Source organism: Chinchilla lanigera, unplaced genomic scaffold (assembly GCF_000276665.1).
Source record: "Chinchilla lanigera isolate Chin_1 unplaced genomic scaffold, ChiLan1.0 scaffold00007, whole genome shotgun sequence".
In the NCBI taxonomy this organism is placed as follows: domain Eukaryota; kingdom Metazoa; phylum Chordata; class Mammalia; order Rodentia; family Chinchillidae; genus Chinchilla; species Chinchilla lanigera.
In genome coordinates, this window is record NW_004955408.1 from 5,700,732 (window position 1) to 5,722,726 (window position 21,995).

General features: G+C 59.4%; 1 protein-coding gene across 5 annotated transcripts in view; it reads left to right on the top strand.

Annotated features, from left to right (window-relative positions):
• The window catches only part of Jade2 (jade family PHD finger 2), a 46,137-nt gene extending 24,142 nt beyond the window's left edge, over positions 1-21,995 (top strand). For all 5 annotated transcript variants that reach the window (XM_005376157.2, XM_005376156.2, XM_005376155.2 and 2 more), the window contains exons 5-12: positions 3,804-3,964; positions 4,553-4,764; positions 5,796-5,963; positions 7,431-7,547; positions 8,771-9,235; positions 13,795-13,912; positions 16,106-16,237; positions 17,644-21,995. In XM_005376157.2, coding sequence (XP_005376214.1) covers positions 3,804-3,964; positions 4,553-4,764; positions 5,796-5,963; positions 7,431-7,547; positions 8,771-9,235; positions 13,795-13,912; positions 16,106-16,237; positions 17,644-18,458 — 2,188 coding nt within the window. In that variant the 3' untranslated portion in view covers positions 18,459-21,995. The remainder of the gene's footprint in view (positions 1-3,803; positions 3,965-4,552; positions 4,765-5,795; positions 5,964-7,430; positions 7,548-8,770; positions 9,236-13,794; positions 13,913-16,105; positions 16,238-17,643) is intronic.

The following is a 21,995-nucleotide window of genomic DNA, read 5'->3' on the forward strand; positions in this document are numbered from 1 at the left end:
TGAGACCAAGTCTCATGTGTACTTCAGGCTGGCGTTGAACTCACTATGTAGCCTAAACTGGCCTCAAACTTGCAGCGATCCTCCTGCCTCAGCCGAGTACTGAGATTACAGGTGTGCGCCACCACACCCAGCCCAGCCTCTTTTTTAAAGTAACCCTTTACAGGAGCTCTTCGAGGTGTGAGTACAGTTCCTAGGCTCCCAGCAAACAGGAGGTGCTCCAGAGGCAGGTGCTGGTGCCTCCAGGGCAGGTTGGAGAGCGCCCCTCCCCCAGCTCCAGCCTCTGGTCTCCTGGGCAAGCGGGCCCCTGAGTACTCTGCTCGGGGTGGAGCCACATGGCGGCGGGCCTTCAGCCAGGGGCTTCTTGTGCGCCCTGGAATCCCTCAGCACGCAAGGGCCTGGCGACTTGGTCTCCCCTGCTGGCTCGCCTGCCTGAACTGAGCCCCTGGGGTCACTGGCTGCGCTTTGCTGGCCTTTGCAGCCCCGTGGCTCTTGCTTGAGCCCGGGCAGCCCAGGCTTGGGGCCGATGACAGCTGTCCCCTCCCTCGATGTTGGCACCATCACTTCATGGCAGCTGCACCTGTGACGGCCCATGGATACCGAGCCTGCTTAGTGGCAGCCCCGTGCCGGGCATGGGTCACAGGTGAAGCCAGTTTAGCCTGCTGGATGCTCTGTGGATGTTGGGAAGGGCCTTCCTCCTGCAGCGGAGGAAGGATTCACTCTTGTGCACCTCCCCGACAGTAATGTGGGTCCGCTCCTTGACAGCCGCGGCCACGCCCTGGTGACCTAAACCGTGACTTGACCGCTTTGAGCCTGTCTCCTGTCAGATGGGCAGAATACCACTTGAAAGAATGGTGTGGTGAGGAGTAAAGGAGAATGTACGTGGCAAGTTGTTGGCACATGTGCCAGGGCCCAGGACCACGAAGAAGGAAGGACAGGCCACCGGCTAGACAGAGGGCACCAGTCCTGCCCGCCTCGCCCAGCCGTCTGTCGCCTCTCCTTGGTGTCCCCTTGGCTGGCTAGTTATTGCAGATGCCCCCACACTGGAGCGTGGCTTCCGTCTGCCTGTGGAGGGCTTTGTCTGCGACATCCGGTCAGAGCATGCATTCAGGCTGTCTTGGCTTCTCGAGGTGTGCTCCCAGCATACCCAGGGCCACGCTGGGCTGGCATGAGCCAGGCGCTCCCGACCTACACTGTATGCGGTTTGGAGAGGAGAGACCGGGCAGGAAGGGGTGTGTGGTGAGCTCTCCACACCCCTCCTCCTCCTCATCCCAGGGCACTGCCTAGGACAGCTCCTCCGTCTCCCTGGGAGCGGCATCTGGAAGCCTGAATGGCAGCCAGAGTAGGCAGGAGCCCTGCAGGAGCCCTGAGCCGAGTCCCTTTGTGACAGACTTCGTCTTCTCACTGAGTGATCTTGCCTGTCTTAGGTAGTACACAGTACTGGCCCCATTTTGCAGATGAGGAAGTTGGGGAATTCGGGGGGATTTCCTGATTGTGCCGGGGGCCCACTGGGCTGGGCCAGGAAATCACAGGCCACAGCACAAACTCCGGGTTGTCCCTGGGAGGCCCAGAGAGAGCCTCGCGCATGCTGGCTCTGATGACCTTTCTCAGCTCCTGTCCCAGTGCTCCCTGCCCCCTCCTTTCCTTCCTTGGCCTGTGGGCAGCTCTGCCCACCTCGTGGCCAGAAGACTTAGTCCAGTCAACCTCTGGCGTGTCCACCTCCCCGCAGCTGAGCTCTGTGCTGCTGGTGGTCGGTGGCTGAGGGTGAGGCCCTGGCCCTTAGGTTCAGGGCCACTCGAACCTGGCAGGAGAGCTCCCTCAACAGCCAGGGAGGGTGTGAGCCCGGGAACTCAGGAAATGCCATTTCTGGTGTGAGTTCCTTAGCCCTGGCTCCCCAGCGGGAAGGTGGTGATCTTGGCACCACAGGTCTGGCCAGGTGGCAGCTGACAGGGCAAGCAGGTATGAGTAGTGTTAGGCCGCTAGGTGGGCATCTGGAGGCTGAGGACACGGACAGAGCCAGAGCACGACAAAATGACAGGCTGTGCCTTTAGAAGAGAGCGCTTATTGGAGTGACAGTCCGTGGGGGAAAGGCAGCGTTTCGCAGGACTGCTTATTAGTGCTGCTTCTTTTTAGAATCACCTGTGCGGGGAAGGGCACTTCCTCTTTGTCATGGTGGTGCCCAGCCCCTGCCCCTTGTCCTCTCGGCCCCTCTTCAGGCCTGCAGGTGTTTCTCTCTGTGTCTGGGTCTCTGCCCCCCTCCTGGTCTCCTGCGCCCTTTCTGGCCCTCTTGCTGACCCCCAGGGCATTTTCTGGAGTATGGGAGCCCTCCCCACTGCTCAGCCATGCCTTGGTGGCGTCTCAGGTCCTGCTCTCCTCTCCCCACTCTGCACTCAGCGACAGCCCCTGGCAGCCCTGCCTCCGACCCAGGAAGCCTCCTGGGCAAGTGAGGGGCCTCTCGGGTCCGGCAGGACTGGCCAGATGGAGGCCAGGCTGTGAGGCAATAACCATGGCAACCAGCGGGAGGTGGGAAGAGCTGGCATTTTGCTCTGGCACCAGGATGTGAGGGGCAGCAAACAGCTGTGCCAAGGGGACACTGCCCTCCCGAGGCAAAGCACCCCCTTATATCTTCTTTCACGGTTAACAAGATGTTGTCCAAAGGTCTCAGAACACACCCGTGCATGCACACGGTACTTACCATGGGCCAGACACTTAGAGCTTTGCTTTCATTAATCTTTGTAATCCTCTCACCAGCCTTGTAAGGTTGGTGCTGTGAGACATTCAGCGGCAGAGCTGGACTTTGGTCTCCGTCTGCAGCCAGGGCCCAAGGGTGCCTCCGAGGCAGAGCCCTGGCCCCAGGGTGACTGAGAAGGATGTGATCCTGGCTCCAGAGTGGGTGCATCTTTGTGCACAGGAATGAGGCAGGTTACACTAGTAACTTGGTGGGCCCGCACCTGTCATCCCAGCTACTCAGGAGACTGAGGCAGGAGCTTTGCAGGTTCAAGGGCAGCTTGGCCAACTTAGACTCAAAATTTTTAGAAGGGCTAGGGGTGTGGCTTAGTAGTGGAGCATTTGCTTGCCTAGTATGCGTGAGGTCCTGAGTTGAGGGACACAGAAAGAGCAAGAGAGAGAGAGAGAGAGAGAGAGAGATTTGCTGCTCAAGGACTGTGTCTGGAAGGATAAGGTGTGGCAGCCGTGTTCCTGTGGCAGTAGACCTTTGGTCTGGAAAGCTTTGCCTTGGGCTGCAGTAGTGGAGGCCGGTGGGGCTCCTGGCCCCTGAGGGACGCTGACCTCAGATCTTCTCAGGGCTGTTAGTGGCATTCTCAGGCTGTTAGTGAAGGAGGGGCTGGGCTGAAGCGTGGAGACGATCCTGGCCCCTGCCCAGCCTGCGGGTATGCCAAAGGCCCTGGGGTCCATCTGGCTCCATCCCAGGGCACTGCGTAGGACGGCGCTGGGACTTCTCCTGCAAGGCTGGATAGGGCGGTCCGGATGGGGGTGGGGGCTTTCGCTGAGGCCCAGCTGTCCTGGTGGGGACAGTTGGAAGCATGCTCTGGCTGGCATGAGTGGGCATCAGCTCCTACTCGCATCCTCACTGCCCCACAGCCTTTGGGCCTCCTAGCTCCTTCTTGCCCACAGGTGGTGGCGGAGGAAGTGGAATGAATGGATAGAGCGTTTAGGTCCCACTGGGCGTCAGAGTTGGACACCTCACACTGGGCTACTTGCTCCTCAGCTGGGCCGATTGGCTCACTGGGGCCCCCAAGGGTGCAGGCTGAGGGCCTGCCCTCCTGATCTCCGTCTTTCTCTCCTAGGATCCTCCCACCACTGGAAGGCCCCCCTGTGCAGGCGTCCCCTAACGACCCTGCACTTGGCGATGGGTCCCAGCCCTCTTGGCCCGGGGGCAGCCGCTATGACCTGGATGAGATTGACGCCTACTGGCTGGAGCTCATCAACTCAGAGCTCAAGGAGATGGGTAGGTGCCCTGTCGCTCTGGGAGTGGGACTGGGACTGGGATGGTGGGTTTTCTTCGTAGCCCCAGAAAGGCAGTCACCAAGGCCGGGTGAAAGTCCCTGCTGCGTTACTGCCCGGGAAGTTACCGTCTCTGCACCGTGGTCTCTGCAGCTGTCTGGTGGGGGCAATGATAACATGTGATCCTCTTAAAAATTCTTGGGAATATTGTAAAAGGCATGGGTGTCACAGGAGGAGTAAGTGAGCACACAAATAGGGCTGGCATCAGGGGTAAGGACATCCTGGCTGACACGTTCTAGGAAGGCCCAGCTCTGCCGCATTCAGCCGCCTTCAGCGTGTGCCCCGGCACACAGCAGGAACCATGGGTCCCCAAGGAGTGGGCTGCGTCTCGGGGACCCTTCGTGTCACCTGCATGTACGCACGCATGGTCACAGCGTGCCGTCTACAGTGAGGGCATCACAGTGCGCAGAGGCCTTGGAGACTAAGTAGTTCTGCCCATGGGTCTGCTGGATTCCTACAGCCCCAGGCTCTGCAACTTCTTCCCAGCTCAGAGGATGCTGGGTCCTAACGCCATCCCCGCTCTCCTCCCCAGAGAAGCCCGGGCTGGACGAACTGACGCTAGAGCGTGTGCTGGAGGAGCTGGAGACTCTGTGCCACCAGAACATGGCACGGGCCATCGAGACGCAGGAGGGGCTTGGCATCGAGTATGACGAGGACGTTGTCTGTGACGTGTGCCGCTCCCCTGAGGGTGAGGACGGCAACGAGATGGTCTTCTGCGACAAGTGCAACGTCTGTGTGCACCAGGTGGGCGCCCCATTCCCCCACCCACACGTGACTGCGGGGCCAGCTGTCCTGGTGGTGATGTGGGTGCCACCGGAGACCCCGGCCCAGTGCCGCTAGCCAGGCTTCAGCACGTGCCTGTTGGGTGGTGACTGAGAGCGAAGCCCCAAGCCAGGCTGCCTGGTTTCAAAGCCTGGTTCTGGATTTGACGAGCTCTGTGACTTGGAGCCCATTTCTTATCCTCTCTAGGCCTCTGTTCCTCTGTTCCTTCAAATAAAAGAGAGTTGTTGTGGTTGAAGCACGAGCCCCTGGGTTAGACGCCTAGCGCTACAAAAACAAAACAAAACAATGCTTACTAGGAGATGGAATTGTTGACTATATGTTTATTGCTTAGTGCAGTGTAGCCAAGACTCTAGGTACCTGCTACCCTTCCTGGCACTATAATTGGGTAGAGCCAGGGCAGACTGCCCCTCTCCATCTTGGGCCCTGAGGCTGTAGGTCTTGGGTTTCCAGAAGTCATGACTGGGACCCAGAGGACCCACTCTGGTCCTGACTGTGAAGTCACTCACACCACTGAGGCTGGGCCAGCCACTGGGGAGCTCAGGCAGGGGCTGCAGGTGGGCTGGCGGGGCATCCCTCACCCATGCACGGCCTTGGGTCCCCATGTGTGTCCTAAGGGTGAGGCATTCCAGAAGGAACCCTGCCCCATTCCTGAATAAGAGGAATAGCAGCTCTCAGCATCAGTCCTAGGAAGTACACAACTGGCTCCGTGTTCTGCTTGAGACACGGGATGCTTTGGGGGTCCGCCCCGAAGCCCATGCTAGGTAAGGAACCTGGCTAAAGCGAGTCTCCTCTAACGGGGCAGCTGCGTGCCTTTCACAGAGGACAGAGTGGTGGGATTTGGGGCACGCTGCAGGCCGAGAGGTTTCCCGGGAGCCCTTGGCATCAGTGTCCACCTCTGAGGTCTCCTTGCTGGCCTAGAGGCTGTACAGCAGTGCTAGCCACCCCCAGATTGGGCAGTGCCTCTGAGCTGTGGCCATCCGCTCTGTCCACAGGCATGCTACGGGATCCTTAAGGTGCCCACGGGCAGCTGGCTGTGCCGGACATGCGCCCTGGGAGTCCAGCCAAAGTGCCTGCTCTGCCCCAAGCGAGGAGGAGCCTTGAAGCCCACCAGAAGCGGGACGAAGTGGGTGCATGTCAGCTGTGCCCTCTGGATCCCTGAGGTGGGTAGCCGTGGGGGTAGCCGTGGGGCTGTGGTGGCCCGGGGGCAGCACCTGGGAGGCGGGGCTGCATGGAGCTTGGGTGCCAAGCACTGGGAGAGAAAGGGCTGGGCCGTGTGACAATGCAGCGATCTCAGGCCTGGGAGGGACCAACACAGCAGCCCCCGGGGGACTTTACCTGCAGTTCTGGACATGGCCCAGCCCTGGTGGGCCGGCGAGGTGATGGGCTGCAGGACGGTTCCAAAGGTGGGCCTGGGCAGTGGACAGAGCTGGGCAGCTGCCTTGAGGGGAAACGGTGTAGGGCCCTGCTCACCCTGCACAGTGGCTCCCTCCAGTCAGGCACAGACCAGGGCCGGGGATATAGCTCAGCAGCACAGTGCTTGCCTGACAGGTGCAAGGTCCTGAGTTCGATTCCTGGTACCAAAAACAAAAACAAACACAGACCACCAGACCAGAAAGAAAACGAGGCTCTAAGCCCGATTCCAAGTCGGCCAGTGGAACTGCTGCTGTGGCTGTGGGAAGCTGGTGGCGCAGGCTGTGACCAAGGCCGGCAGAGAAGGTCTTGAGCAACTGACTGCATCCCAGGTTCAGCAGAGCCTGTGAGCTCTCAGGAGGTGGCACTGTCTTCAGAATGTGAAATGCTGGCATTGCCTGGACTGTGTGCCCTGCAGGCTGAGGCCCCACTGCAATGCTGATTGTGCCCGGAAACAATGCAGGCGGCCCTGTCAGCGGCCGGCCCTTCCCTTCCTGCCTCGGCCCGCAGTGCCGGCTTCGGTGATGGCTGCTGTCAGTGACTGCGGTGGTCACTGACTCCAGACCCCATCTGGAAGGCTTCGACCCCTCTCAGAGTCTGCTGGGCTGGGCACGGCAGAGAGAACCACCAGGGCTCCACCATGGAGCCCTTTGGAGCGGGGCCCTCTCTCCACATTCAGGCATGGGCAGCGAGGGGTCCCCTGTGCTCGGCCTCCCAGAGCCCGACAGACCCAGGGACAGACTGTTGCCATAAGACGGATCAAGCAAAAGTACCTCTAAGCCAAGAGTGACTTGATCCTCAAGCGGAGCTGTCATGAGGCCTATTTTTGGTCCCAGAAAAAGGCCTGAGGTGCAGAAGTGGGGACCTTGCGTGCACCCGTGCTGCCTCCCCCTCTCCACACACACACACAGGCGTGCGTACCTCTCTCTTGAAGCCTATAGTCACATACTCACCTGGTCAACCACACTTGGTGCGTTGTCACATTCATAACCTAGGATTGATCATGGGTGAGACACTGACCCAGCAGTTGTCTTGTGGCAGGGAAGATGCAGACCTTGAGCTTGGGATCTGTCTCTTGGGAGTCAGGAGGGACTTGGGACCAGGGGACCAGCCACTGCTCTGTCTGCCCAGTCTTTGATTTCAGCAGAAAGCACACCCTCATCTGGGCATGTGGGAGACAGACTGGGGACTGAAACAGCTCCCTGTGTCCTACCCAGGTCAGCATCGGCTGCCCCGAGAAGATGGAGCCCATCACTAAGATCTCGAATATTCCAGCCAGCCGCTGGGCTCTGTCCTGCAGCCTGTGCAAGGAGTGTACGGGCACCTGCATCCAGGTACGTGGCCACTTCCCCCTGCTGCCCAGGAGCCTGCTGCAGAGAGAGGCGCGCCCAGGGAACCCTGGAAAATGGGTGGCTACCACGCGCCTCCACCCCCACCGTGCTGCTGTGGATAGGCTTGGAAGGGGTGGGCCTAGGGCCATCCTCAGGTCCTCCAGGGAATGCGGATAGGCGCGGGAGCCAAGGCCTTCACACCGAGCTGTGTCCCGAGCCTTTTTTAAACATTAGGATGGGGTCTTGCTAAGTTGCCCAGGCTATACTCAGACTTTGGATTTTCCTGTCTCAGCCTCCCAGAGTGCCGGTATTACAGTTGTACACCACCGCTCCTGGCTTTGACCTCACTTTCGATGGCAAACTTGGCACGTGGAAGGAACGAGACACACTTCCTCTTCAGCTAAGCCCACAGGCTGTCCTGACAGAGCCAGGGCTGGGCTGGTCCCTCTGGACCACCAGTGGTTCCCAGATGCTAGTCTGCATCAGAACCGGCCAGAGAGACACGTTGCCGGGCCTGCTCCCTGAGGGTCCTCCTTCAGGATGTCTGGGCAAAGCTGAGACTTGGCACTTCTCACAGTCGCAGGTGGTGTGGGTGCCTCTGATCTGTAGTTTGGGGGCAGGAGATATGGCTGTCGCTCTCGTCTCTGCTGGAACAGAGTTGTCAGTGCAGACACTCAGTGGGCATCCTCCCATTTATAAGATCTTCACATGGGCTGTGAAACCAGCACCGCTGGTTCCTGCATATAATGGTTGGGTGTGTTACCAGCGGCCCTATGGTCTTCGTCCAGTGCTGGGAGGGAAGGTCAGGCCTCCAACTGCTTGCATGAGGGGATATGCTACAGCTCCTCCCAGAATACAAAGGGGGACAGATACCTGGGATAACGTGCAGCGGGAGAGGAGGCAGTGACCCATTATCTGCCTGTCCTTTGATGCTTCTCACTGCAAAGTCGTTTTCCTGTGCAGAAATACTGCTTGGCCCCACTGGGGTTGCACAGCCAGCCTTGACGGTTGAGTCCTCTGGGCGTACAGTGCTGATCTCGTGACCTTTCTAGGTGCTCCCGAGCTTCGCCGCTCCACCTGCCGCGCTCCCTCCATACTGTGCAGGACATTGGAATCCCAGCCCTTTCCTCTGGAGCCTCCCCAGGATTCTGCATGAGCAGCCCCACATCCTCCTCCGTCTGCCAGGGCTGCTTTAGTGCCTGACCCTGCCCTTCTTCTCCCTCCAGTGCTCGATGCCTTCCTGTGTCACGGCATTCCACGTCACCTGCGCCTTTGACCACGGCCTGGAGATGCGGACTATATTAGCAGACAACGACGAGGTCAAGTTCAAGTCCTTCTGCCAGGAGCACAGCGACGGGGGCCCACGGAGCCAGCAGACCTCCGAGCCCGTGGAGTCCAGCCAGGCTTGCGAGGACCTGGAAAAGGTGACCCTGCGCAAACAGCGGCTGCAGCAGCTGGAAGAGGACTTCTACGAGCTGGTGGAGCCCGCCGAGGTGGCCGAGCGGCTGGACCTGGCTGAGGCGCTGGTTGACTTCATCTACCAGTACTGGAAGCTGAAGAGGAAAGCCAACGGCAATCAGCCGCTGCTGACGCCCAAGACTGATGAGGTGGACAACCTTGCCCAGCAGGAGCAGGACGTCCTCTACCGCCGCCTGAAGCTCTTCACGCACCTGCGGCAGGACCTGGAGAGGGTGAGTAGCCTTGGCAGGCCTGCCGAGGGGCCTCTCCATCCCAAGAACTCAGCAAACCAGCTGTGAGCTCTGCTTCACAGCTCTGCTTTGAGAGCAGCCACGGGGCTGGGCCTTCTAGCTCTCAGGCAGCATGGGGGTGAACAATCACTGCTTTCTTACCTAGAGCTCAGTTAGCAAGTCTGTAGTGGGAGAGCATCTTGGCAGGTGTTGGGCGGAGTAGCTGGACCCAGCTTCTCCACTCCCCTTCACCCTGCTCGTCACCCAGTGCCTGGACGCTGTCAGCCCGCCACCAGTCAGAAGTACAGGATGGGCAGGATCACATGTCCCTGGCTGCAGCCTGGGAAGAGGGCAAGGCCACTGGCATTGCAGTCACCACCTCCCGGGCAGCCCAGCCTCCTGTCACATGGGGCAGGGACATCAGATTCGAGCACTCTGGGGCCAGTGCTGCTTCCAGAATTTTCCTGAGTCTCCACCTCCAAGCTCTCCCTTTCCATCAGCTGCTTTGCTCTCGACGTCCTTCTCATGACCCGTAGGTCTGACCGCCCTGCGCTGTGCGGCAGCCCTCCAGCCTGGCCCTTGGCCCACTTGCAGAGTCACCGAGGCGACGTGAGGAAGGTCTTCCCAGCTCTGCTGAGCAGATGAAGAAAGCAAGGCTCAGACAGAGGGACAGGAAGTCTTAGGGGAACTTGTCTCCTGGAGTTGGAGCTTGCGTTGGGACCTGCATCAGAGGCAGGGCTGGGGTCAAGAGGAGCAGAGTTGGCTTCTTTTCCGTTACGTAGATTTCCAGGGCAGGCCCATCCTTCCATCGGTCCCCCAGGGCCAGTGTCAGTGATTCAGGTGGGGCCAGGGCTGGGACCACCCCCAGCGAGCTGGGCGGGCTGCAGGAAAGAGGAGTCAGTCTGTGTGGCCCGTTGCCGTTCAGGAGTGCCCTGTCCCTGGGCTGCCTCCGGCAGCCACACAGCAGGCTTGTGGGCACAGCGGAAAGCAGGCTGAGGTGTGTTCAGCCTTGTGGGCTGTGGAGAGAAGTGTCAGAGACGGTAGTACCAAGCCCCCTCAAGCCACTCCGTGTGCCAGCCAAGGGCCACTCAGCCACGTGCAGGTGACCTACGTGATGGTCAGTGTGGAGGATTCCGCTGTCCGGAAGGCTTTCTGTAAAATCCCACGATCGGCAGCCCGGCCAGCAGGCCCCATCTCCAGTCGTGGCCCAGGGCCAACAGCCGAGAGTATCCAGCCTGGGCCTGGGCAGCAGGCCAGCTGGGCCTGGATCCATCTGGAGATGCAGGGTCTGGCCCAGACCAGGGCTTTGGGTAGCCTAGGTCTGCGTCCAGTTCTAGCACCAACCAGCTCTGTGCCTTCTTCGTTTCCGTCTCCACTTCAAGTTTCATTTTCCTAGTCTATAAAATGGGGAGAAGAATCAAACTGTCAGCCAGGCAGGGCGGTGCAGGCCTGTAATCCCAGCACTCCGGAGGCTGAGGCAGGAGAATTGCCTCAAGTTGGAGGCCAGCCTAAACTACATAGTGAGACCCTGTCTCAAAAAAAAAAGAATCAAACTGTCCCTGGGCGTCACAGTGAGGACAGGGGCACAGAAGTTAACCCAGTGGCCTCCGTTGTTGGCCTTGACTGTTGTCACTGCTCACCCCATAGAAGGGGAGCCCAGCCTTGTGCTCCCCAGAGGACTGGCACTTAGGCCTGCGGGTCAGAGCATGCTCCTTGACTGATTTGCCCCTGCCGGGGTCTGCAGGAGTGGGGGCTGCCACCAGCATGGAATCCCATTTTATGGTCAGCCTAGAAAATGTGCTTTCTTATTTCTGGTGCTGGGGATTGAACCCAAGGCTTTGCACATGCTAGGCAAGCGCTCTGCCAAGGATGTATTTTCCTGAAAATTTCAGCCCTTTCTCTGGCAAGCAGCTGTGGGAGCGCAGGGCCATTGTAGCTTCCTGGAGTTATTCACAGCTGACAAAAGAATTACAGCACCGAACATCAGCCTTGCAAACGCCAGCCAGTGTCCCCTAACAGCCTCGCTGGTGGCCAAGTCCTGGGGGCGCTGGCTGGCTGGCTGGGGCTGTGGATCCTGCTCCTGATTCTTTCCACAGCTGACGAGAGACAGGGACCAGGACAGGGCCGAGAGGGAGGGAGCTCCTAGACACACCCTGCCCTAAGGACGGACGTGTGGGAGCTCCGCAGGCCTTGCTTCCTCTGCTTGTCCCAGACAGGAAGGCTTAGCCAGAAGTACATCCTGCCCTTTTCTGACAGCTGCCTCCTGGTCACTCGGTCACTGTGCTTATTCTGTGCTCAGTGCCTAGATCAGCGGTGGTGAAACTGCGGCATGTGTGCCGCTGTGAGCTGTATCCTTGAGCGCTCTAACAGGTTCGCCATCGCTGGCCTAGATTGTGGTGTGCCCTGCCCCACCTCGTTCCCACTAAAGCCCACCTTGTCCTGAGCCCTCCCTCCCCACCCAGACCTCTTCCCCTCCAGTGTTCTCAGCTCAGCAACCCAGAACACACCCCATCTCCTGCCACCACAGCCTCATTCGGCTGCCTGATTTTCAGCAGAGACTCCCGAAGCTGTTGCATCCAAGGGCCATTAGACCCCACGTACCCCAGGAGAGACCTGCGCAGTAGGCGAATGAGTCTGAGCGACTGCCGGCTGGCACTGGGCTTCCTAGAGCCTGCCCACATCGCCTGGAGCTCTGCCACCTTTCAGGAAGCAGCCTCATCTCCTGTTCCTCTGACCAGAGAGCCCCAGATGCTGGCCAGCAGTGCCCCTTCCTGCACGCATCCCCTCACCTCCCAGCCCTTGTGGCCCACCCTGCATCTCCTTTGCAAGGCATGTTCCTCCAATACCAGAATCATTTACACCCTGTCCTGTCTTCTTAAGCAAATCCTCCCTCCACCTCCCTCTGGCATGGGATCCTCTCCTGCTGTCCCCAGCTCTCCTTTCCCCTTGATCCCTGCTGTGTCTCAATTCCATGCTTCCCCGCCCCTCCCCCAACGCTCTGGCAGTCATCAGCTTGCCCGTGGCCTTAGAATCCTTTTCCTGAGGATTAGGTCTGCCCCAGTGTCCTGCATCCCTTGCTTTGTTGACAGCTGCGTCTGGGCCCCAGAAATTGTTTTCCCTTCTCAGGACTGGAGATAGCAGGTTCCACCCTCTTGTTTGTTTTTGCAGTGCTGGGCATGGAACCCAGGGTCTCACATATGCTTGGCAAGTCACTTCTCCTGAGTTGCACTCCAGCCCTGGACTCCAGAATCTCACACACCCATTCCACAGCCTTCCCTGAGTCGCATCTCTGTCCTGAGCTCTAGAGCTGAATCACCCTCTAAGGACCTCCAGACATCTCCTGCCAACCTGCTTGCTCCTTGGCCCCACGTCTAGGCCTTCTTCAGAACTTGCTGATAGCAAAACACCTTCAATAAAACATTTTTTAAAAGTAGCTGTGTTACTAAGACTCTCAGGAGAAACATAAAAAGTTGTAGAAGTGGAGATCAGAGATGGAGGGGGTCACAGTGTAACCAAAGTACCAACCAAAGAACGTTGGGAATCTCACAGCAGCAAGCATTCCTGTCCTCGTAGTCAGAAGCTCCAGACATTCCTGGTGGCATGGTGTAACCTTCCCAGTAAAAAAAGATTGAACAGATACCTCTGATAATGTATTTTTATTGTCTCTCATAACTACCACTGCCTATTATAAAACAATCAGAATTCCTAATGGCGCCTAGGAAAAACCACCAGCAGCAGTTCTAATGTGTGTCGTCCGTCGTTGTCTCTCCCCCCCCCCCCCCCCCCGCATTGAAGTGCTCTGACCTATGTCCTGTAGGTCTCACTTTGGAGGCCTGGCTTGGGGCAGGAGTTTCCAGATTCCATAGTGTGTACTTAAAACCCCACCCCCCAGAGAGCAGGATGTCTGTCCCCTAGGCCTTTTGTGAACTGACCCTGTTGCCCTGTCAGGCCCCATTCTGAGGTTCCTGTAGAGCGCGTGTGGAGGAACCCCCTTCCCAGAGCCAGTCCACGTGGTGCTGGGAGAGGGAAGTCATCTGATGGGCATTGCCGAAGATTAGGCAAGAGCGGAGGGGTCTGACTGGCTTCTCTCTCTCTGGGAGAGGTGATAGACTGGCCTGGGACGTGCAGGGAGCTGGAAAGGAGTCCCCTTGTCCAAGACACCTTGCTGTCTGTCCGCAGGTCTGTGTCAGGACAGCCTGGTTGTGAGATGACTCTGTCAGCATCTCTACCCTGCTGGGTGGCCAGTTCTGGGGAGAAAGAGACCCCGATGGTGTTGCTCGGGGCAAGGCCAGGGCCTCACAGTGAGAGTGCGCGGGCCACCACAGGCCAGGCGCCTAAGGAGGAGCCCAGAGCAAAGGTCACCGCCTGGAGCTGTCTCCAGGGGCCAGGTGGAAACACAGGGTGATAGGTTGCCTCAGGCCTGGTGTTCACAGTGCAGGCGGGGGTGCACACCGCCCAGGGAATGCTCAGGGAGGCCTCGAAGAACTCACGGGACTGGGAGAACTGGGAGAACTGGGGTGGCTGCCCCAGAGCAAAGTGGGAAACCTCTTGTGTTTCCTCAGGTTAGAAACCTGTGCTACATGGTGACCCGGCGCGAGAGAACGAAGCATGCCATCTGCAAGCTCCAGGAGCAGATATTCCACCTGCAGATGAAGCTTATTGAACAGGATCTCTGTCGAGGTACGCACCTGCCCTGCTGCCTCTAGCCACCTCTGTGTGCAGGGCCGGGCCCAAGGGGGATGTTGGGGCCCAGTGAGGTAGGTGTGTGGAACGTGTTGGGCCCTGTCCCCCTCTCCACCACTTCCTGGGCCGGGATGGAGGCCTGCCGTGGCCCCATCGTGTTGGGAAGCAGGGAGCCAGAGTTGGGAATGGGGCACCAGACCTGCCCTCAGAGGCCCTTTCAGGTTCACTGCTGCTCAGGGGCAGACGGCAGGCGAACGGGCGCAGACCCAAAGCGCAAGTAGCTCCATGCTGGGGCCGAGGTAGGAAAGCGCCTGCTCCAGGGACAGCACAGCTCCTGTGTTTTCTCCCTGACTGCGATGGGATTCAGTCCCTGCATCGGCAGTGCTTTTTCTGTTACCTTCTTACTCCTTTCGCAATGCATGTAAGAGACCAAGACATGAAGGGCTGTGGAAGCTTTTGGTACTTGAGCGGGGTCAGTCAAGAAGGGTGCCAGACCCAGACGTGATCGCAAGGAGGATGCTTAACCCAAAAAGCGGTGCCCTGGTGTCGAGTTTCCGTGCAGTTTCTCTTTCTCCATGTCGGGAGAGATCCTGAACCCGAGGTCCAGGCTATGCCTGGAGCAGAAGAGGGAGGAAAGCAGCAGTGCCACCGCCGAAGCCAGCGACAGAGGCCCCGGTGCCATCCCTTCCTCCCAGTGGCCAGGCTGCCCCATTGCTCTTCAGGCTGTCCGCCCATCCTGGCTTGGGAAACGGGCTTTCCCGAATCGGGGTGCGGGGTCAGAGCAAGTCACGGCCGCTCGCAGTCACTGTGTGCCCGAAGACTAGGGCCGCTGCTCCGATGCTGGAGCTTTTGAGGCTCCTGTGTGCTGTTTATTCGTTCAGTGGGTGTTGGCCCAGCGCAGGTCGGGCTCCTGCCCTCATGGAGCTTGCACTCTGGAGAAGGGAAAGCGCGGTCTCGGGGCCAGTGCAGGGACAGAGGCTGAAGGTGATGCTGGAGCAGTGTCTCAGACTCCCTGACACTGGGCTGTGGCCACTCATCTGGCTACAGAAGCAGCCCGCACGAGGCACCCACAGTCAGACCGCGGGGTGGCAAGGCAGGAGCAGTGACCTTGGGCGTAGGGTCCCAGAATCGTAAGGTTTTGCGGCCCGTTGCCTCTCGTGGCAACAACCAGCAGCAGTTTGGTGAGAGCAGGCACTGGCTGAGAAACTGCTTCGCTCCCGCCGGAAGCAGATGCCCGCACTCCGGGGATGCCAGACCCCAGCGTGGGATGCCTGCCCCGTCTGGAAGCTAGGAAGGCCGCTCAGGGGAAGTAGTGTCGGGCCTTGATTTGAACCAGGTGAAGGATAAGACGGGCACAGCCCTGGACCTAGGGGCCAGAGCACAACTTGGTAACGAAACTGGAAAGGCCCTGGCGTGGGTACGACGGGGGCCAGAAGACGCCTCGAGTGAGGGGCAGGAGAGGGAAGGAGTCCGGACTCCGAGGCAGGAGGCCCAGCTCCCAAGTGTCGGGTTGGGCCCTCCGTTACAGCGCGGGAGACCGAGGCCCAGCCTGCCGTTTCCCCGCCAGCTAACAGCACATCTGGGGCCACGCGTCTCAGCCTTCTCTTAACCTTGTCTGGAAAGCCCTCCTGTCTCTGCCTCCTCCCTCTGCCTGAGAAACTGGGGGTGCTCGGGGCTGCTGCGCCTTCCCCTCCACCCTTCCCCTGCCCCCCAGACTTGCAGTTGACCCTGGACAGGAAGGATCATTGGATCAGGTGTGCACCTGCTGCCTGACCTCAAAAGCAGACTGGGAAGCCAAGGCAGGAGGCCTCCTCAAGGGGCGTGGACTGTGGTGTCCAGACTGGAGCCGAGCCTTCGCCCCGGGGCGGGTGTTCTTTCCGCCCTTAGTCCAGCTCCTTAGCGTCACGCTCAAGACCCGCCAGGTCCAGCGTTGCCTCTTCAGGCTTCTCCCGAGGCCTGTGGGTTGTGTAGGTCAGAATGGAGACCGGGTCTCCTCGTGGCTCTGTGCCCACCCTGTCACCCTCCACCCCGCTCCGGCTGCGCCCTGACGGACCGAGGTCCCGGGCTCCAGCTCTGACCTTGCTGCCGCGGAGGGTGCGCCCTGGCCCTTGGAGGACTCTCGGCCGCCCCTTGACCTGACTCAGGCCCCTGCAAGTCACCACCTCCCTCCTCTTGCATTCCCCGATGCAGAGCAAGCTGGGAAGAGAGCAAAGGGCAAGAAGAGCGACTCCAAGAGGAAAGGCCGCGAGGCGCCCAAGGGCAGCAGCCCGGAGAAGAAGGAGAAAGTGAAGGCCGGGCCGGACTCTGTCCTGGGGCAGCTGGGTGAGCTCACGCCATCGCCTCACTCCCAGCCCCACCCGTGGAGGGCCAGCTGCAGAGACTGGGGAACTGAGGCCCAGAGGGTCACCAGGCCCTTCCTTGCCCGGTGCCTGCCATGCTCCCATGTGCCACCCGCAAAGGAGACAGATCAGAGCCACGCCCAGCTCCCTGAGAAGCTCCCCTCCACAGACCGGATGGAGGCCGGGTCCTTTGCCCTAGGTTTTCCCAGAGGTCCCTGGGCCAGTCCCACGCTTGGAGGGGAGGAGTGGCGGAAACCCTCATCCTGTCCACCCTGCACACTCTCCCCAGTGGGTTCTTCCTCCAGCACAGAGATCCAGAGGAGTGACAGCAGGTCCCTCACGGTCACAGACCTCCTTCCTGTCCCATTAGGCAGAGCAGCCCCTGGGGAGCCTCCAGCTTTGCACTGGACTCCCAGAATGTTATACACTTCCTCCAGAGCAGAGTGGGAGCAGAGTGTAATCCCCTTCCTGGCCTCACTAACAGCACGGAAGCCTCAGGTCATCTTTGATGTCCTTCAGTGTCAAGAAGGGAACAACCTGAACGTCTAAAAGTAGGCCCTGAGCCAGGTGTGGTGCACACCTGGAATCCTAGCACTTTGGAGGCTGAGGCAGGAGTATCACCTCAAGTTAGGAGCCAGCCTGGGCTACATAACAAGACCCTGTCTCAAAAAACCCTAAAGTAAATAAAGGCACTGCCTCACCAACTGCTCTCTCCCAAGACCTCAGAAAGGGAGGGAGGACCCATAGCTGGGCCTGGGGGCCACCAGAGACCCACCCAGATACATCTCGCTACCCTGTTCATGTCCAACCCTTCCTCTTTCCCAGTGCTTTGCCTCCAACTCTGAGAGGAACCTCTCATGAAGATCCACTGCCCCCTGGTGGCCAGAAAGTGTTTCCCGTCTTCCCTTTAAACTTGCTTTTGCCGGGCATGGTGGCACATGCCTGTAATCCCAGTATTCGGGAGGCTGAGACAGGGGGATCATTGTGAGTTCGAGACCAGCCTGGGCTACAAAGTGAGCTGAAGGCCAGCCTGAACTGCATAGAGAGACCCTGTCTCAAAAAGACAAAAAAAAAAGTTTGCTTTTATGCTGAGATCCTGCCACCTTCAAATTCTTAGTAATCCTTGAAGGAGGAGCTCTGTATTTAATTTGTCCTCCGCTCCACAAATTGCCCTGGCAGCCCGGGGTGGGACGTGCTTCTGGGGAGGGAGGTGTTGTCGCCCTGTTCTTAGCCCTGCAGTGTTGGGAAGGGGGCGGGGGGGGGGGTGGGCAAAGCAAGATGGCTTGTGTGAGTGTGGCATGCCGGAGCGTGGGAAGAGGGTGCAAAGGGCCCCCGAAAGGGCTGGACGCCCTGCCCGCGTCTCACTGCCTCCTCTCTCTCCCCGCTCAGGCCTGTCCACCTCGTTCCCCATCGACGGCACCTTCTTCAACAGCTGGCTGGCGCAGTCGGTGCAGATCACGGCAGAGGACATGGCCATGAGCGAGTGGTCCCTGAACAGCGGGCACCGCGAGGACCCTGCCCCGGGGCTGCTGTCAGAGGAGCTGCTGCAGGACGAGGAGACGCTGCTCAGCTTCATGCGGGACCCCTCGCTGCGACCCGGCGACCCTGCCAGGAAGGCCCGCGGCCGCACCCGCCTGCCTGCCAAGAAGAAACCCCCCCCACCACAGGACGGACCTGGCTCACGGACGACTCCAGAAAAGCCCCCCAAGAAGCCCTGGGGCCAGGATGCAGGCAGCGGCAGGGGGGGGCAAGGGCCCCCGGCCAGGAAGCCGCCGCGGCGGACGTCTTCTCACTTGCCGTCCAGCCCTACAGCTGGGGACTGTCCCGTACCAGCAGCCCCGGACAGCCCCCCGCCACTGGCCCCCGAGCCCCCGGACGAGGCAGCCCCAGCAGCTGCTGACTTGAATGTCCAAGTGCCTGGCCCTGTGGTGAGCCCCAAACCCTTGGGCCAGCTCCGGCCACCCCGTGAGAGCAAGGTTACCCGGCGATCTCCGGGTACCGCGCCCGACGCCGGGACAGGACCGCCTTCTGCTGTGGCCGAGAGGCCAAAGGTCAGCTTACACTTTGACACGGAGGCCGATGGCTACTTCTCTGATGGGGAGATGAGCGACTCGGATGTAGAGGCAGAGGACAGCGGGGTGCAGCGGGGTTCCCGGGAGGCGGGGGCTGAGGAGGTGGTCCGTATGGGGGTATTAGCCTCCTAACTCGCCCCTACCCCTGTCCCGGGCCCTGCCCTGGTCCCCTACAAGGCCTCAGCCCACTCACAACTGCCATTTCCAATCTCTGCTGAGTGTCCCGGACCCTTGAGGCTACCACTCTGTCGTGGTTTTATTTTTAATAGAGAGTTCTGAATTCCACACTGTTGTCTTTCCTCTGTGCTGGCCTAGGACGTTAGGATTCCTTCCACGGCTCTGGCCTCGGGGACCGTACCTGGTCCTGCGTGCCACCCGTCACGACCCACACGGCATTGCTGGGCTTCTGGCTAGATGTAGGCAAGGTGAAGAAGAGCTCAGGACTCCCGCCCGCTGCCGCTGGGTGACACGGACTGTTGTTTGGGCATTATTTCCTGGCAGACGGGCCGGCCCGGGGCCTGTCCCACCTTGTCCCCTATCACACTAGAGCCCGCTGGAGGCTGGGGGTCCTGCTGCACTCCACTGATCCCCAAGGAAGGATAACGAGTGACACCCAGCCAGAGTCTACTCACTGTCACAAGCACAACGAGTTTCTATGAGAAAGCACTGAGGGGTGCAGGGCGCCCGCTGGTTCCTGACCAACCTGCATCATCTGAGGCCTGCCCCGCCCCGTCACCTCCCCTCCCTTGCTGCTCTACCCCTGTCAGCGCTCAGCCCAGCGGCTCTGGGAAGGGGTTCCCAGAATCCTTCCTGAGCTGTGCCATTTACTCAGGGGATCCCACACAGCCAGCCACCCATGCAGGTGGAGGACTCCCAAGGGAGGGCCAGTGCCCAGCCGGGGGCCTGAGGCCCAGCCCAGCCCCTGCTGAGAATCGCTCTGGGGCTCCAACTTCCTTCCTTCCTTCCTTCCTTCCTTCCTTCCTTGGGACCAGTGTTGGCTGAAGTCTGGTCACTCCCACACAGAACTGGCCTGGCCAGACCAGACCGTTTGCCTTTTCAAGTTCCTAGTCCTGCTAAGAGATGAGCTTCCTTGGTTTCCTTCCGGAAACACCTCCCTTCCAACACGCAGTGGGATCCCGGGGCCCAGGGCGGGCCCACAGCCTGCCAGGGTGAAGTCTTGCTGGATGGTCCTGTGTCCCTTTGTCCCTTAGAGCCTTAACCCCCTCCCCCAGGCATGTCCTCTTTCCCTCCCCACCCCGCCTCCAGGTCCTAGGTAATCGCTCTGAAGAGTTTCAGTGAGGTGGCCCCAGGGTGATAGCTCAGGGAACAAACAAAAAAGGAATTCCGTGAAAACGTTGGGGGTTTTTGGTTGGTTTTTGTTTTCGTTTTTGTTTTTCTTGTACGAATTACTTCTGGGTCACTTCCACCACTGGTAAAGCCAGAACTTCTCCAGCAAGAACCTTGCAAAAAGTCCAGTGAATCAGTCGAATCATTCTGTGGATGCCAAAGAATACTTTGACCCTAATACAGCACAGCCTGGACCTGACAACTTGTCACTTGGACTTTTTTTTTAATGGAGTTCCTTAGCAACAAAGTACAGAAACACGTTCATTGCGCACACTCGCAGAGAAGAACCCCAGGTCTTGGAGGAGGAGGAGGAGGAGGCTTCGCCGCCGCCGCCGCTGCTGCTGCTGCTGTTGCTCGATTCCCAGGGCTTGGGCTCCAGGCCCTGGGCTGGGCCACTGTGAGCAATCCTGTCACTCGGACACCCGACTGTGAAACCAGCGTGGAAAGCGTCTTTCCCATGTGGCTGCCCGACCCTGTGCAAATACACCACGAACAAATAAGCCAGATGGAGCAGCTTGACCTTCACCCACCCCAACTCCAAAACTTAGCAAGGTACGACGGTGGTGTCGTCATCCACGGTTGTCGTTGGTTTTGTGCGAATTTTAGCAAAACTAGAAACAAGGACAGTGACAAGTTTCAAAGGACTGGACAAATGTGTCTGATCCTAGTGGACTCCAAGGGAGTCGGGTGCCCCGAGGATCCTGGGCGTGGGGATGGCATGAGCTACCACTAGACTTAGGCTGCCTGCCCGCCTCGGTAGTAGTGACAATACAGTGTCAGTGTCAGCATCCCGACCCCAGCCTCTGTTTACTGGCTTTGAACAGACCTTCCTTCCTTCCCTGTGCTTCAGATCACCTCGGGTCACAGCCTTCTCCTTCCTGGGTTGCCTGGGCCGGCCCTGCAGCCTGCTGAGGGGTGAACTGAAACAAAACTAAACCCTGCTGGGGCCGGGGCGCTGGCGGGGCTCAGGGTCCAGCTGTCTCGGCACCCACCCTTGAGCCCTCCGCTCCGCGCTGGGGCAGGGGCTGGGCTGTGAGTGGAAACGAGGGCCTAACTGGGAGCATCAGCTTGGAAGGCGGATGGGGTTGCCGGCGGTCTTCAGAAAGCCGCTGCTCAGGTCAGCCTCGATTTTGGCTCTTCTCTCCCAGCTGTTGCCTTGGACTGGGCTGTCCTTGGGCCTGTGTCCTGCAGAGCCCGGTTCTGTTAGGCTGCTTGGCCGGCAGCCCCTCCGCTCCCAGACCAGGCCCTCCTGCAGTCCTAACCAGGCAGCTGTCTCCCCTTCCAGGGCATCCACCAGGCCACAGGGAGGACAAGGCTGCCAGTCTCTCGTCCAGTCCTGCCCGGCAGCCCCCAGCCTTCCCCAGCAGCCCCTCACTCTCCCTTCCGGCCCTGTCTACAGTGTGGAGCATGTTGCCGCCCCAGACCAAGGCGGGCTCCTCTTCCAGGCCTGAGGCCTTGAGGTCTTGCTCCCAAACGCATCACACGCACGCACGCCCTCCCGGAGGCGGCAGCTGCTCCGTAACTCATCCGGCTCATGTCCCACACTCTCACCAGCCCTGGCCGCCTCCCACCTCCTTCCCTCATCACGTGACAAAGGAAAATGCAAGGAAAGTATTTTTATGTATCATAAGTATATTTTGAAACAGATAAGGAGAAGAAAGGTAGGATGCTCGTTTATTTTATTAAATGAGCTCGGACGTCGTACAGTGCATGAGCGTTTGCAGTGTTAAAGGCCTGGGCTTCCCCGGAGAAGCCGCTCGGGGCTCCAGATGCAGGTGTTGGGCTGTGGTTGTGTGTGTGTGTGCACGCGCGTGCATACATGTGGCACCTGCCTTGTGTGTCCGTGTGCGTGCACACACCCGTGTACGCGTTGCACAGGCACTGTGGGAATTGCTGGGGCAATTCTTAGAGTTGCAGCTGCCCGATTCCAACAAACTGGCAGCAGCTGGACTTGGCATCCCCTTGCTCACTGCCAGATGTGGCCAACCTCTGCCCATGCCCAAAGCTCTGCAGAACGATCTGGATCCCTGTAGCAAGGCCGTTTCCCTGTGCCCTTGGCCCGGCTAGTCACATTGGCCAAAGAGCCAGGGCTGAAGCCCGGGACCTTTCTCTGGCTGTTCTTTAAGGCCCCTCCCGCTGCCCTCGCCCTCAGATGCACAAACCTTTTGTGCTCCGAATCACGTGGGGGGAGGTGGCGGGGGGGATGATATGAATGTCACAGGAGGAGACACCTTCTGTCTTTGTTTCAAAGAAAGTGATGTGCCATTTGTTAATATACAAGAGAAATATTGAAAATATATTGAAAAGAGCAATTTTAAATTA